Genomic DNA, 15,309 nt, shown 5'->3' with positions numbered 1-15,309 from the left:
CCCTCGTTAGGTGCATATATAGTTAGGATTGTGATATTTTTCCTTTTGGAGTGATTCTTTTATCATCGTATAATGTTGCTCTTTGTCTTTCTTAACTGTTGTGGCTTTAAAGTCTGTTGAGTCTGGTATCAGAATAGTTCCTCCTGCCTGCTGTTGGTTTCCATTTGTATGGAATATCTTTTCCGCCCCTTTACCTTAAGTTTATTTCAGTCCTTATACATTAGGTGCATCTCTTGAAGACAGCAGATACTTGGTTGGTGGATTTTTCTCCGTTCTTCCACTCTGTATTGTTTAGATGGTGCTTATAGGCCATTTACATTCAGTGTTAGCGTTTGGATGTGAGGTACTGTTTTATTGATCATGCTAGTTGTTGCCTGAATACCTTGGTTTTTAAATTTGTGTTACTGTTTTCTCAGTCCCGTAAGATTTATGCTTTAAGGAGGTTCTGTTTTGGTGTATTTTGAGGTTTTGTTTAAGATTTGGAACTCCTTTTAGTGTTTCTTGTAGGACTGACTTGTTAGTGGCTAGTTCTCTCAGCATTTGTTGTTCTGAAACACACATTATCTCTACTTCATTTAGGAAACATAGTTTTGCTGAATACAAAATTATTGGCTGTTAATTATTTTGTTTGAAGAGGCTAGAGATAGGACCTCAATCCCTTCTAGTGTGTAGAGTTTCTGCTGAGAAATTTTCTGCTAATATGAGAGGTTTTCCTTTAGAGGTTACCTGATGTTTTGCCTCCCAGCTGTTAAGATTGTTTTATTTGTCTTGACTTTAGATAACCTGATGACTATGTGCCTCGGTGATGATCTTTTTGCAATGAATTTCCCAGGCATTCTTTGAGCTTCTTGTCTTTGGATGTCTAGAACTCTAGCAAGGCCAGGGAAGGTTTCCTTGATTATTTCCTCAAATAAGTTTTCCAAACCTGTAGATTTGTCTGCCTTGTCAGGAACACTATTTTTAGGTTTGGCTGTTGAACATAATCCCTAAGTTCTTGGAGGCTTTGTTCTTTTTTAAAATTATTTTTTTCCTCTTTGTCTGGCTGGGTTATTTAAAAAGGCTTGTTTTTGAGTTCTGAAGTTCTTTGTTCTACTTGTTAGATTCTGCTGTTGAAAGTTTCCACTGCATTTTCTATTTCTCTTAGTTTGTCTTCTGTTCCAGAAGTTGTGACTGTTTTCTTTAGGATCTCTATTTCCCTGGAGCATTTTTCATCTATATCCTGTATTGATTTTTAAATTTCTTTAAGTTGGTTATCACCTTTCTTTGGTATCTCCTTGAGTAGTTTAATAATCAACCTTCTGAATTCTTTTGGGCAATTCTGATTTTCTCCTTGGCTTGGATCTCTCACTGGGGAGCTAGTGTGGTCTTTTGAGGGTGGAATAGAGCCCTGTTTCATAATATTACCAGGATTACTTGTTTGATTCCTTCTCATGTGTGTAGATTATTTCAGTGGGAAAATCTGGAACTCAAGTGCTGCTGGTCAGATTCTTTATGGCATCTTCCAAAGGCTCTGTGCCTTTTTTTGTTTTTTCTGGTATGCTGCTGTGGTGGTTCCTGGAGTGAAAGGCCACAGTATGAGTCTCCACATGCTGTTCTGTCTCTCCATGTGGGAGCTGCACATCAGACCTGTCTCCCATCTGCCATCACTCTTCAGAACCTGTCTTAGGCACTGGTGCGGGGCAGGTCTCACACGGTGGGTGGAGGCACTGCTTTGCATCGTCCCAGTGGCAAAGAGTCATAGTCCTTTACATGAGAAGCTTCTTACGTTTGCCACTGTGCATAACTCGACAGCACTCAGACAACCTCCCAGGAGCTGCTGGTCTACAAGTTTCTGAGACACATGCGCCCCACAGCAGTGGTGCTGACACGACGCGGTGCAGCCTCCAGTGCCACCCTGAGCACCCCCTACAAAGCTGAGATGAGTTTCTCTCCTCCTTCCTGTCCCACCAGAGTCAAGGCTAAGAGCTCCCTGCTGATTTACAAGTGCCCATGTCACTTCTGCACTTCAGTAAACCCGGACGGGGGTTCGACGGCACGGGTAAGTTGCAGTCACCAGTGATGCACCCCAAGGACAGGGCCATGTGCAGAATGTGTGGTCCGAGGTCCCCCACGCTGAGGTTAAGGTAGTATTCAGAATGGAAGCACTCTGTGTCCAAGGGTGCTGCTCACATGGGAATGATGGTGGGTGGCGCACAGAAGAGCGATGGAGTGAGAGGAGCTGTGGGTGACAGATCCAGACGGGTACCAAAGCGGGAGCCCCCAGCACTGGAGCGCCACCATCAGGCTGCGGTGATGGGCAGATGCCCAGGGCAGGCTCTGAAGTGCCCAGAACATGCGGTGAGGGACAGTGCTGTGATAAAGGATGGAGGGAAATTGGTAGCCATGGCAGAAGCCACGTGCCGTGGTTTTAAAATAAAATGCTCAGGAAAGACTGTGTGTAGGAGACAGATGGGAATAGACGTGTGTGTGGTCCCGTGTGCACATATGTGGGGATATGTGGTTATGTGGCTGTGGTTTTGTGTGTGGTATGTGGTCACATGTATACGTGTGTGAATGGTGTGTGTGTGTTACATGGACTCTGTGTCCGTCCTTCACGGGAAAAGCCCTGTGTAGCTACCAGCTTTAGGGCCACATATTTCTGTTCCTGCTCTGGGGTCAGCTTCCAGCGGTTTCTACTGGGTCGTTATTTATTTTTTAGAGATGGATCTCACTCTGTCACCCAGCATGGATTACAGTGGTGGGATAATGGCTCACTGCAGCCTCCACCTCCTGGGCTCAAGTGATCTTCCCACCTCAGCCTCCCGAGTAGCTGAAACTACAGGCATGTGCCACCACACCCAGCCAATTTATTTCTTATTTCTTAAGAGATGGGGTCTCACTCTGTTGCCTGGGCTGGTTTGGAACTTCTGGTCTCAAGCAAGCCTCTGGCCTCAGCCTCCCATAGCAGGGGGATTACAGGCATGAGCCACTGTGCTAGTCTGTGCGGGAATCCATTTGAGCAGGCTTTGTGAGGCGGCCAGCTTCTGGAGGTTACAGGTGTCTTCTCCTTCCCTGTTGGGGCAGGGTCGCCTCACCACACTTCCCCAGGACTTCAGGGAACAGGCTCTTGAGACTTGGAAATGAAAAGGGATCAGCCAGCCTGGAGGAACAGTGATGCTGGCGTCCAAGCCTTGCCCCTTCCCTGCACTTCCAGCGAAGATTTGGAGACACACTCAGTGGAAACCGATCGAGCCCCCAGCCTGTCCCCACCCAGACTCGCCCATCAAATTTCCCTCACTCTGTGTGGCACGTGGGCTCACAGGATTTTCTCTGCCTGCAATCGTCCAGGTGCACACCTGCTGCCGGGGTGCAGTTGTGAGTCCCCTCGGTCTCTCTGTAGCATCTCGGTGTAGATGACGATTTACAGTCACCCTTGCATGAAGCCACATGAGGCCTGGTCTGAAGCAGAGAAGATCCGCTCAGCATCACGTTGAATCCCAAGCCTGCATCTCCGTGGGCTCCAGGACAATCCTGTGAAAACAACTCCGTTGGTTCATTGTTCACATCGGGGAGGAGAATTCTGTCTGAAAATGAGCGTGACTTCACTGATACCTGCATCCGTGGCACAGCCCTGTGCTGAGCTCCACAGACCTACAGTCCATCGCCTCCCCTTCGAGTGGGCCCATGGCTGCAGACAGCGTTGTCCAAAGAAGACACCCTGACTAGATGAATGGAACGAACTGGAAACTCCAGAAACAAGCCCTTCCTTACATTTCTGGTGTTTGGCTTAAATGGAAGGTGCCAAGGCGAGGCAATGGGAAGAAATGGAAGCGCTTGTAATGAGTGTGCTGCAGCAGCTGCATAACCGCATGCCAAACACACACACACAGCTCAGTACCACCTAGAGAGCAATGCAGAATCAGAGACCTCATATATAGAGAGGAACGTTTAACCTCCCTAGAAAACTCACAGAATATGTTTTTTTAACACTAAATATACAGTTGTCCTCTTAAATTGGTTAAGAGCACAAAATGTAACAGGCAGAAGGTCTGTTTCAAACAAATTAAAAAGCTACGTGTTTTTAAAATGTGTTTTTAAAGTTTTCCCCAAGTGAGATATATACATACCCACAAAAATAGTGTGTGAAGGAAAGCTGTCATACGGAAGGAGTTGTGTCCTGAATTCTTCAAGGAAACACATGTGGAAATAGAAATTAATAGAGTCAGCGACACATTAATAATTTTTTAAAATTGAATCTTAAAATGCTGCATGGCACAAAGCTATGGTATATAAAGTATTGGTAGGTACAAAGGGAAAAGTCTGTACAGCTTTTAGCAAAAATGCTTTTGCAGAAAAGCAAATTAAAATAATGCAAACAGCATACTGAGGTTACCACAGCTAGACATCAGAGCTACAACTTCTCATAGCTGTGTCAGAAAATCCTATGTATCCAGAATAGACTAACATTTCAGGACAAAACATGGACTTTTTAACAGTTCTTTACCCATTTTAAGTTCTTTTTATCTCCCCCAACCCCCAGTTCAGTAATTCAGCAAGATCCAGCAGAAAGAGGGCTACCTTTAGAATTGGCTATTTGATGTTTCTTCCCATGGGGAGACTGTCATAGAGCCTGGACATTTCAGGCTCATGCATCCATGACCAGTCTCCCACTAGGGTCAAAAAAATTCAGCCATAGACTTGATGAACTCGGCTTCCCACTGCTGCTTTGTTCTCCCGCTGATGAAGGTGAGCTTCAGGGTGTATCTGCCATCAAACCTTTTAAGACTGGAGGGCAGCTCCCAACTAGCATCAGAATCCACTCTTGTAGGCTCTTTTCTGTGGGCCACGAGAAAGATGATCTTCTCCTTAGATGAGGTCTAAATGGTCAGAATTCCCATCATCACAAAGCCAAAACGGGCTTGGATTCTGGAAAGGGATGCATATAATCCCAAATCACAGCCACTATGGCAAAGCAACAGGACATTGTACAGATGGTGAGGTGACCGTCAATTACATAAAAATTCTCCATGTATATATATTTTTCCAGAAGTATCTTTTTTGGCAGAATCATCCAGAGTTTTTCACAGCTGATCCATCCCACTTGTCAGTTTTTACAGGCATATCACCTATCTTCCACTTATCCAACATGCCGCTACGGCCACTGCCTGTCCCGCAGCTGGAACCCCCGCCAGCCCCACCGCCGCCTGTGCTACCGCCCCTCCTCCAGCCCGTGCAGCTGCTGCCGCCATCTTTTCCGCCTCTGAGTCTCCCTCCAGAGAATATCTTTGTGATCTTCTGTTAAGCAGTGTCTTCTTTGATAGATGCCAAAAACACTATTTCCGGAAAAAAAGAATAAATTTGACTTTAAGCATTTAAAAATTTCCCTTCGATTGACACCATTAAGAGAATGAAAATATAAGCCACAGACTGAAATATTTTCAAGTCATATACTTGTATCCAGAATATTGAAAGAGTTTTCAAAACTCAGTAATAAGAAAACTCTGTTTTCAAATGGGCAAAAGGTTTGAATACAAAACTTCCACAAGGCAATAATATGAATGACAAAGCACATGAAAAGGTGCTCAACATCATTTCCCATCAGGGATCCACGAGCTAAAACCACAATAAGATAGCATGGCACCCATGTTAGAAAGGCTGCAATAAAAATGATTAACAAGATAAGCCAGGCCCAGTGGCTCACGTCTGAAATCCCAGCACTTTGGGAGTCTAAGGAGGCAGAAGGATTGTTGGAGGCCAGGAGTTGGAGACCAGCCTGGGCAACCTATCTTTAAAAAAAATAATTTTTAAAAAGATGAACAATACCAAGTGTTGGTGAATATGTGGGAGAATTGGAAGTCTCATCCATTGCTGATGGGGATGGAAGATGATGCCACATCACCAAGCAGTTTGGCAAAGCTTCTGATGCTGAGTAGGTACTTATGATATGACCCAACACTCTCACCCCCAGATTCTTACCCAAGAGCAATGAAAGCAAGACTCTGTCTCTAAAAAAGATAATTAAAAAGAAGATGAACAATATCAAGTGTTAGTGAAGACATCGGAGAACTGGAAGTCTCAGCCGTTGCTCATGGGGATGGAAAATGATGCCACATTGGCGAGCAGTTTGGCAAAGTTTCAGATGCTGAGCATGTACTTATCATATGACCCAGCACTCCCACTCCCAGGTTCTTACCCAAGAGCACTGAAAACAACATGTGTGTGCACATGTAGCAGGTGTTTTTCTTTGCTAGAGCTTCCACAAGCTGGGACCACATATGGGGTGTTGGAACAAGAAATGTATTTTCTCACATATCTGGAGGCTGGAAGTCCCAGAGCAGCGTCTGCAGGGTTGGTTTCTCCCAAGGCCTCTCTCCTTGCCTTGTAGATGGCCACCTGTTCTCTGTGTCCTCCCACAGTCTTCCCTCTGTTTGTGTCTCTGTCATCATCTCCCCTTCATAAAAGGACACCAGTCACTCTGGATTAGGGCTCACTCTAATAGCCTCATCTAACATCAGTTACCTCTTTCAAGATCCCGTCTCCACATGTAGTCACATTCTGAGGTACTGGGTGTCAGGATGTCAACCTATGAATTTGGAGGAGGATATAGTTCAGCCCATAATACAAGGATTGGGAGGAAGGGTGCTGTGCCACCACTGAAATCCTATTCCATGATGCAGGCAACCTTGAAGTACCATTACTCAGAACTGACTAGTAATGAACTTGAATTTCGTTTAAGAATAAGTTTAAAGTCAACAAGGTCTTTGTTCATCCTATGAATTTTGCTTGCCTTTCCCCCACAGGAAGCAGATGATGCCCCGAGTACATCTACACTTGGGTAAGTTTGTAAGTTTAATGGGAATGTTTTATCTGTCTGTACACTTGCCTTAACTCAAATTACTTAGCAAAATATGTCCTCTACTTAACGTGTTCAAATAATCTGATGACATAATGGAAAATAGACATGCTTCACTCAACATTGGTAGCCATTCATGGAGCTTATTGCACTGATCTTACTTGAAAAAATTATAGAATTCTTTATAACTAACATTTGAACTTATGCACAAAAATAAGGCCAAGCGTAGTTATTTTCTTTCTTTAAACACATGTAATGTTGTGAGCCTGAATGTTTTTTAATGTTTCTAATAGTGTTTCATTGAGAGTCAGATCTTGTCATTTCAACTCTAAATACATCCACTGATGACAGCTCTGCCCCAACACTGCACAATTCCAGCCCAACTGCACACCACTTTTTCACCCTCCAAACTACAAAGCTGAAAGAAGACCCTTATAAAGAGGACCATGATCCAGTTTTAAGCACACATTCTAAAGGGTACCCTGTTCCCATGATGAAATAAAATTGTGCAGCCATGACAAATGCATCTTCTTCCCAGAGAATCTCAAGTACAGGATACAGTTCTCACAGAACATAGAGTGATAAGAAATCTACTCACACATGATGCTGAGTAAATTATTTACTCTTTGTTTGCTATTTCATTTTCCTTTCCATAAAATGAACACATATTAACTTTATATTTTAAAAAGCAACTTTATACAATATTTCCCAGAGTTTCAGGGTTTAGATATTGCACTCCTACACTCTACAATAAGTTTCATCTAGAACCATTTAATACGATCTAAAATAAAATAAAATGGAAAGGTAAGAGTCATTGGCTCATACCACCCCAGGTACACAGACACAGGCACGCGTGCACACACACACTCGCACACAGTCACATGCACACTCATGCACTCTGTCTCACACTGACACAGCCTCCTTCCTGCCTTCACCTGACATCCCAGTCCCCACCCTGCCTGCCATACTCCTCTCGTCACTGCAGGGAGTCCTAGCTGGCCCCACTGGGGAAGCGCCCGCACCAGCCTGCACAGAACAGCCCCATCCTCTCTGGGCACCCAGCAGCTGCAGCTGTCCTGGCCCAGGACCTCTGGGGTCTCTGCCACTATTCCAGTAGGTCATGCTGCTCAGGGGGGCCAGATGGCCAAACCAGGGAGGGCCCAGTGGACATATGCCCAGAGACATGGCTGACATTATTCAGGGAGGGTGTGTGAGGGAGGCTGCTCGTGCTGGGAAGAAGGAGCACCCACACCTCATGGCTTGGAGCTGCTCGGGGTTCCTCTAGAGGCACCTGGGACCCCAGACTGCTGAGGTCACCGCACGCCTCCTGGTCTCCCCCTCACAGATGAGTGCACCCAGCCGGCCTCATGCTCCCAACCCAGCTGCCCTGGATCATGGAGCAACATTTATTTTTTATTTTTTATTATTTTTTTGAGACAGGGTCTTACTCTGTCACCTAGGCTGCAGTGCAGTGGCACAATCTCAGCTCACTATAACCTTTGCCACTTGGATTCTTGCAATCCACCCACCTCAGCCTCCCAAGTAGCTGGGACCACAGGCTTACGCCACCACGCTGAGCCGACTTTTGTAGAGATGGGGTGTCACCATGTTGCCCACGCTGGTCTCGAACTCCTGAGCTCAGGCGATTTGCCTGCCTCAGCCTCCTAAAGTGCTGGGACTACAGACATGAGCCACTGTGTCTGGCCATGGAGCAACATTTAGATGGGGGAGAATTTAATACCTAACTTATACTTAGAACTTATAACCTTATTACATGCTCATTGCATCAGTTTGAAGACGATAGTATAAGTTAAAAATATTCTGCACCTCCCTTCCTGAATTTTAATTTCTTCAACAATATGGCATGGATTACACTCATGACGTTTCATATAGATGTGTCTTCTTCTTGTCAGGAACTTCACCCTCTCATGATGTGCATATACCATGGCTTAGTCAACCGTTGTTCACTATGGGATATTAAGTTTATGACCAAGTTTAGGTTTTGCAAACAAAATTGCAAGAAGCACCTTTGTGCCAAGGTTGTCAGATACTGACAATATTGTTTTGTTTCTGTAGAACACTTAAAAGTCAAAGGGCATTTGCATTTTAAATCCTCATAGTTTCTTTTTGCTTACTTTACCAAAAGGTTCGAACAATGCAAATTTCCTTCAATTTCCTCACTCTTTTCAGCACCAGATATTAGCAAGGTATCTTTAGTTTTATCCAAATAACAGTTTTAATTGTTTCAATGTGCATTTTCCTCATTACTAATGAGACTGAACATATTGTCATTCGTTTTTTTACCGTTTCACAGTTCCTCTTGTATGAATTAGCTTTTCAAATGTTTGCACACTTTTAAATGGAGTTGTTTGTATTGTCGATATTAAGTGGTCTTTGCACATTAGGGATAGTAATTCTCTGATCTGTGTGTTTCCAACATATTTCTTTCAGTCTGTCTTTTAAAATTTTGTGTTTATCATGTCTTTTACAATGTGAAGGTCATAAATTTTTGTGAAGTCAGTTGTCAAATGTTCCCCTCTTGCTTTAAAAAGTCTTTCTTACTCCAGGGTTATACAAAAATCATCCAGAACTCTTTGCTGATATTTTTATAATTTTTCTGTTTTGATTTTCCTTATATTTTGATTTTCAAGCCATCTTGAACTTATTTTTGCATACAGGGAGAGAGCTAAGGTTACTTTATCTTGAAGACTTAACTAATGGTTACCACCTCATTTATGAAACAATACACCTTTCCATCTAATTCAGAGGCCCCCTTTTCTAGTGCTTGCCATAAGCACTAGACTCAGATCTGTTTCTACACGTTTATTTCTGCCTTGTTGATCTGTGTCCTAAACCATGCTGTTTTAATTACTGGACCTTCCTGAGCTACATTGTAATGTCTGACAGTCACATTCTCAGGTTTTTTCATTTCTAAAAGTTTTGACAATTTTTAAACTTTAATTTTTTCATATACGTTTATTTAAAATTTATATGGAGAATACATTTTGTTTCCGTTCCAGGAAACCTGGAATTTGGAGCAAAGTTGCATTAAATATACACCTCATTTTGAGAGTGGCCGATAGTGTTTCCCTGGCATCCCAACTCCACTGGGAGCCACATAAGGACCCAGAAGTCCATCTCCCCCAGGTGGGCAGAGGATGGAAGTTCCTGCCTTGCTCTTCCTGAGTTGCCCCAGAAGCTCTGCCCTTCACAGAAACGTGCTGTGGGCAGTGCCAGAGTTCCAGGCCAGGGAAGGCCAGCTGGGTTCTGCAGCTCAAGAGGCAGGCAGCTTCCTGGGTCAGAAAAAGGTAGCCCAGGAGAAGTGCCCCATTCATCAATTTCTCAAACCTGAGAATTGCTGAAGAGTTTTGCCTAGTTTCAGCAATCAAGGATTACATATCACTTAGTGTGAAAATGCTGTTTCACAAAACCCATTAATTTTCCTTGTAAATTGGTTTTCTTTGATTTAGTGAATCCAGGTTATTTTGAATTTTACTTCGAAGTATAGCCTATGGTTCTAATATTAGATAAAAACTAAGACATTTTCTCTTTTATCCATTTCTGGCAAGAATGATAGAAAATTAATTGTGATCAGGATTGTAACCTTTCACTTTGAAAAAATATATATGTTTTATCAGTACACATTCGAAATAGAAAATAGGGAAGTTACAAAAATTCTTGGTGTAAAAACCTAAGTCACTCACGGTCCCCCCACCCACCAATGGCTACTGCAGGCATTTTGATTGGCACCTCCTGCAGCTTCCCTTTTAACATTTTTTCTGTGTATTAGACCCATTTTCTAAATGAAATTATCATTTAATACACCTCTTTAGGCACCTGCTTTTTAAACTCTACATTGTTCCGTTAAAAGATAAGATATTGATGGGCATAAACCACTCCATCTTTAAATCATATTCCTCTTTGTTGGAAGCCTTCTTCATTTCATTCAAGTCTTCTCCATAGGAGAATGAGCTTAACCTTGTTTAATGTGAAAAGTGTTACACCAACACCACATGAGTTTACAAAGCCTCTAGATGCAACAGGTGATAAATTACCATTATAACCCTTTTTTTGTCACAGAATATGCTTTCAGGGTCACCTAACAGTTTGGATCCAGCTGGTCCACCTTATAGACTCACTCACAGCCTTTTACTTCAGGCTCTGCCTGCTGGGCACATTACAAACGTCTGTTTCTAGCGATCAGGGACTTTGTTTAAATCATGTCATGCTTTGCCACAGGGGTAAAGTCCATTCATTAAGTGCCTGTGGGGTGTGATGTTGCTAATCACAGGTCTATTTTGTGGGAAATGTGTAGGAATTTATGGTATCTCTAGTGGTGGATATTAGACAAACTTATGGGGGGTATTCTGGTCTGCATGTTTGCTGTGGGATGTCGAAGGGAATGGGTGGATGTAGCTGACCAGCTGGAATGAAAGTGGGAACAGGGAGCAGGATTTCCCATGTGAAGACCCTAATCCCCAGCACCTCATTCAGTGGCTTGTATTAATTTTCCAGTGGAGTCTGGAGCTGTTCCTTTGCATCATCCCCCTACCAAGCATCCAAGGTGCTTTCCATGTGAGCGTCATGCCCAGGTGGTGTCTGTTGTGTAGTACACTCCTAGCACTTACATAACCTCCCAGGAGCTGCGTGTTCCTGGGATCTGCTGACAAGCAGAAACCACGGTAATGGTGCTTGTCCGGAACTTTGGAGCCTTAATGGCCTGTTGTGAGCTCCTCCCCAAAGCGAGACCCTGCTTTGCTGACACATGGTCTTTCCTTCCTCCTGAGCTTCCTAGAAGAGGGGATCATGAGGAGCTCCTGTCTCCCTCCCAGGGCTTGAGCCTGAGCCCCACCGCTGTTTGGCATCTAGAAAGGACCTCATCATCTGGGGTATCCCCAAAGCCACTGGCCTCTTCCCTCCAGTGAGCAGCACACAGTCTTCCTCCACAGTGGAGGTTACAACAATATTCCGAGTTGCTTGTTTGACTAATTGTGAGCATTCATAGGTGTTTTAGTCTGTTCAGCCTGCTTCAACAGAAATACCACACACCGGGGGCTTAGGCAACAAACATGTATTTCTCACCATTCCGGAGCCTGGGAAGTCCCAGCTCAAGGCACTGGCAGATCGGGTGTCTGGTGAGAGCCCCTTCCTGGTTCTCCAGTGGCCTCCTCTGGTTGTCCTCACATAGCAGGGAGTGGAGAGTGAGATCTGACTCACATGCCTGTTCTGAAGGCACTCACGAATCCTGTCATCCGGGTCCCACATTCGGGAGCTGACACCAAAGGCTCCGCTTTATGACACACAACGCTGGGGTTAGGCTTCAGCCTGTGAATCTGGGGGACACAGGCACACCATCTACAGGAAGGGTCCTGAAGGGTGCTGCTCCAACAGCAACAAAGGCGGGTGTGGAAAGAAGAAAAAGTCAGGGACAGAAAATATTTTCAATTATGAAACACATATGTGTGTGTGTGTGACAGAAGCAAACAGAACACAAAAATAGGTGCTGCATTGCCAGAAGTGCCGTGTGTGCATCTCAGCGAGGTGTGCAGATGTCTGCAACTAGTCTGAAATGCGGCAGACCAGAGTGATGGGCAGACAGTTATGTGATGGGGCAGAGGACAAACATTAGCCCTGGTCGCTTGCAGGTGCTGGGTTCAGGTTTTGTTTGTTTTTTATTTTTTTGTAAAGCCTTTTCCAGTGTTGTTTATGTTTGAAATTTTAATAAAATGTTGGGAAAACTGTGCATATAGGAGACAGGTGGATATCGGGGGACCTGCCCCGATAATCACGTAGGTTCTTTTCTATTTTCCTAAGCGTCAGCTGGCTTGAGAAATAAAGGGACAGAGTAAAAAAGAAATTTTGAAGCTGGATGTCCGGGGGAGACCTCACAGGTTGGTAGGATCTGTGATGCCCCACAAGCCACAAAAACCAGCAAGTTTTTATTAGGGATTTTCCAAAGGGGAGGGAGTGTGCGAATAGGTGTGGGTGACAGACATCAAGTACTTAACAGGGTAATAGAATATCACAAGGCAAGTGGAGGCAGGGCGAGATCACAGGACTACAGGACTGAGGCAAAATTAAAATTGCTAATGAAGTTTCGGGCACCATTGTTATTGATAACATCTTATCAGGAGACCGGGTTTTGAGATCAACCAGGCAGACCAAAATTTATTAGGTGGGAATTTCCTTTTCCTAATAAGCCTGGGAGCGCTATGGGAGACTGGAGTTTATTTCACCTCTGCAATCTCGACCGTAAGAGACAGGTAGGCCCAGGCGGGGCCAGTTCAGAGACCTACCCCTAGGTGCGCATTCTCTTTCTCAGGGACATTCCATGCTGAGAAAAGAATTCAGCGATATTTTCCCATTTGCTTTTGAAAGAAGAGAAATATGGCTCTGTTCTGCCCGGCTCACCGGCTGTCAGAGTTTAAGGTTCTCTCTCTTATTCCCTGAACAATTGCTGTTATCCTGTTCTTTTTTCAGGGTGCCCACATTTCATATAGCTCAAACACACATGCTGTACAATTTGTGTAGTTAATGCAATTATTACAGGGTCCTGAGATGATATACATCCTTCTCGGCTGACAGGATTAAGAGATTAAAGCAAAGACAGGCATGGGAAATTACAAGTGTATTGATTGGGGAAGTGATAAGTGTCCATGAAATCTTTACAGTTTATGTTTAGAGATTGCAGTAAAGACAGGCATAAGAAATTACAAAAGTATTAATTTGGGGAACTAATAAATGTCCATAAAATCTTCACAATCCACGTTCTTCTGCCATGGCTTCAGCCGGTCTCTCTGTTTGGGGTCCCTGACTTCCCGCAACCTCTCTCCCTTTCTTTTTATATAAACGTGCCATGGCGATGAAGGCTTGTTTGTTCTCTCGATTTTGACGCAGGATTCTTTGACTGGTCCGGCACACTAAAGGCAAGCCGATTAAACAGAGAAACTAATTCCAAAATTTACTACAGTGGAGCCCCCAATAGACTTAATCCAAGTCGTGGGATTTAATCCATAATGATTTTCTGCCACTTGATCTAACGCCTCAGCTCCAGGCACGATGGATAAGTGAGCTTGAGAGGCTTCAAAAATTTGTTTCTTTAATTTAGTTACGTCCAATGATAAATTATTTTCTCTACCTAGAAGGTGTCCTTTGACCATTTCCCATGAATGATCAGTCTCGTTATAGGAATACGGGGTGATGCAGAAATCTGAAGTATTCCAATCACACTGCATTTACACGTGATGTTCGAGACTCACTACCCAATCTCCAAGCCAAATAACAGACTGTCTTAAATCATTAATTTGATTTGCCAATTTTTGATCAATGCCTTGTTGAGAATTCCACATTTGGGTGGAATTGGCTTGCCAATCATTAACAAAATGAGCCGTTTGAATAGATTGGTGTAATGCCATTCCAGCAGTGGTGGCCATTGCAGTGACTGTAATTAGGCCTATGATAACAGTGATTAAAGTGAAAACAAATCTCTTAGATCTTTTTAGAATTCGCTGTAGCACTTCATTAATTAAACGTATTGAGGGGGAGGATTCCCAAGGTTTAGGTAAAGTTACCGGAATCCAGATTCCTTCTCAAGCTCGAACCAACATTACACTTTTCCTGGAGTCAAAATGGGAGTTAATACAAGTGTATAGATGACAATTGATGCATTGGACAGGTTGATTATTCATCCAAATTTTTCATATTTCCTACTAATAGCATGTAAGGAGGCTTAACACAACTTTGTATGGGAATAGTCAGTTGGAGGTAAGTAAAGCAGAATGTCTGGATCTACATTGATACTGAGAGAGTGGGACGGTACTGGGAACAACAGTCAAAACAGTTTTTCCTTCCCATACTCACAGTCCAGACATGGCAATAGCCAATTTCCAAGTTCTAGGTGTTCTGGGCTCAGAATAGGGATTATTATACGAGGCCTGGGGTGGGGGGTAATGCCTTTATCTTCCCATTTTAAGGGAAAGAATGAGCTGATCCTCGGATGCAAAATAGGATGATGATTCTCTTTCTCCTGATAGGAAATAAAATAAGTAGCCTTCAGGCATTCCCTTCCACCAGAAGAGCAATTGTTTTTTAAATAGCCCTTTGGTGCCCAGTCTATTACTAAACCATATGAGTCATTTTTTAATATTAATGCATGTGAGTTAACACAATCTTCCCAAATTAAAGTTTTAGATGGGCCCTCAAAATTTTTAGGGCATGGTTTTCCTGCAGGTTTATATTGAAAGTATGGGGTATCTACCATTACTCCTCCTTTCATTTGTTTTAAAGGAGAAAGGGAGAGGCCAGAGACTAAACGTCCCATTTTATCTGTAGCTGATGTTTCCGGAAGATAAGCAGCCCAGACTTGAGTGCCTAGATGCATACAACCAGGTGCATGTCCGAGGCACAGAGCGGGTATTTATAACCCATGGTAACATTAAATGCAGTGCCTTCTTCGCCTGGTTGAGCAGGGCAACAGT

General features: G+C 43.7%; 1 protein-coding gene and 1 pseudogene across 3 annotated transcripts in view; one reads left to right on the top strand and one right to left on the bottom strand.

Annotated features, from left to right (window-relative positions):
* The window catches only part of LOC129037488 (probable palmitoyltransferase ZDHHC11B), a 67,201-nt gene that overhangs the window by 30,426 nt on the left and 21,466 nt on the right, over positions 1–15,309 (top strand). For 2 of the 3 annotated variants that reach the window (XM_063664624.1, XM_063664625.1), the window contains 2 exons: positions 1,951–2,038; positions 6,780–6,814. In XM_063664624.1, coding sequence (XP_063520694.1) covers positions 1,951–2,038; positions 6,780–6,814 — 123 coding nt within the window. Of the gene's footprint in view, positions 1–1,950; positions 2,039–6,779; positions 6,815–8,978; positions 9,119–15,309 lie in introns of those variants that run through there. The other variant, XM_063664626.1, reaches the window with a different exon arrangement.
* On the bottom strand, positions 4,125–6,254 carry LOC129037072 (signal peptidase complex subunit 2-like; annotated as a pseudogene).

The sequence above is a fragment of the Pongo pygmaeus genome, chromosome 4 (assembly GCF_028885625.2).
Source record: "Pongo pygmaeus isolate AG05252 chromosome 4, NHGRI_mPonPyg2-v2.0_pri, whole genome shotgun sequence".
Classification (NCBI taxonomy): domain Eukaryota; kingdom Metazoa; phylum Chordata; class Mammalia; order Primates; family Hominidae; genus Pongo; species Pongo pygmaeus.
The sequence above is the reverse complement of the archived record's forward strand: the minus strand, read 5'-3'. Positions and strand labels throughout refer to the sequence as shown.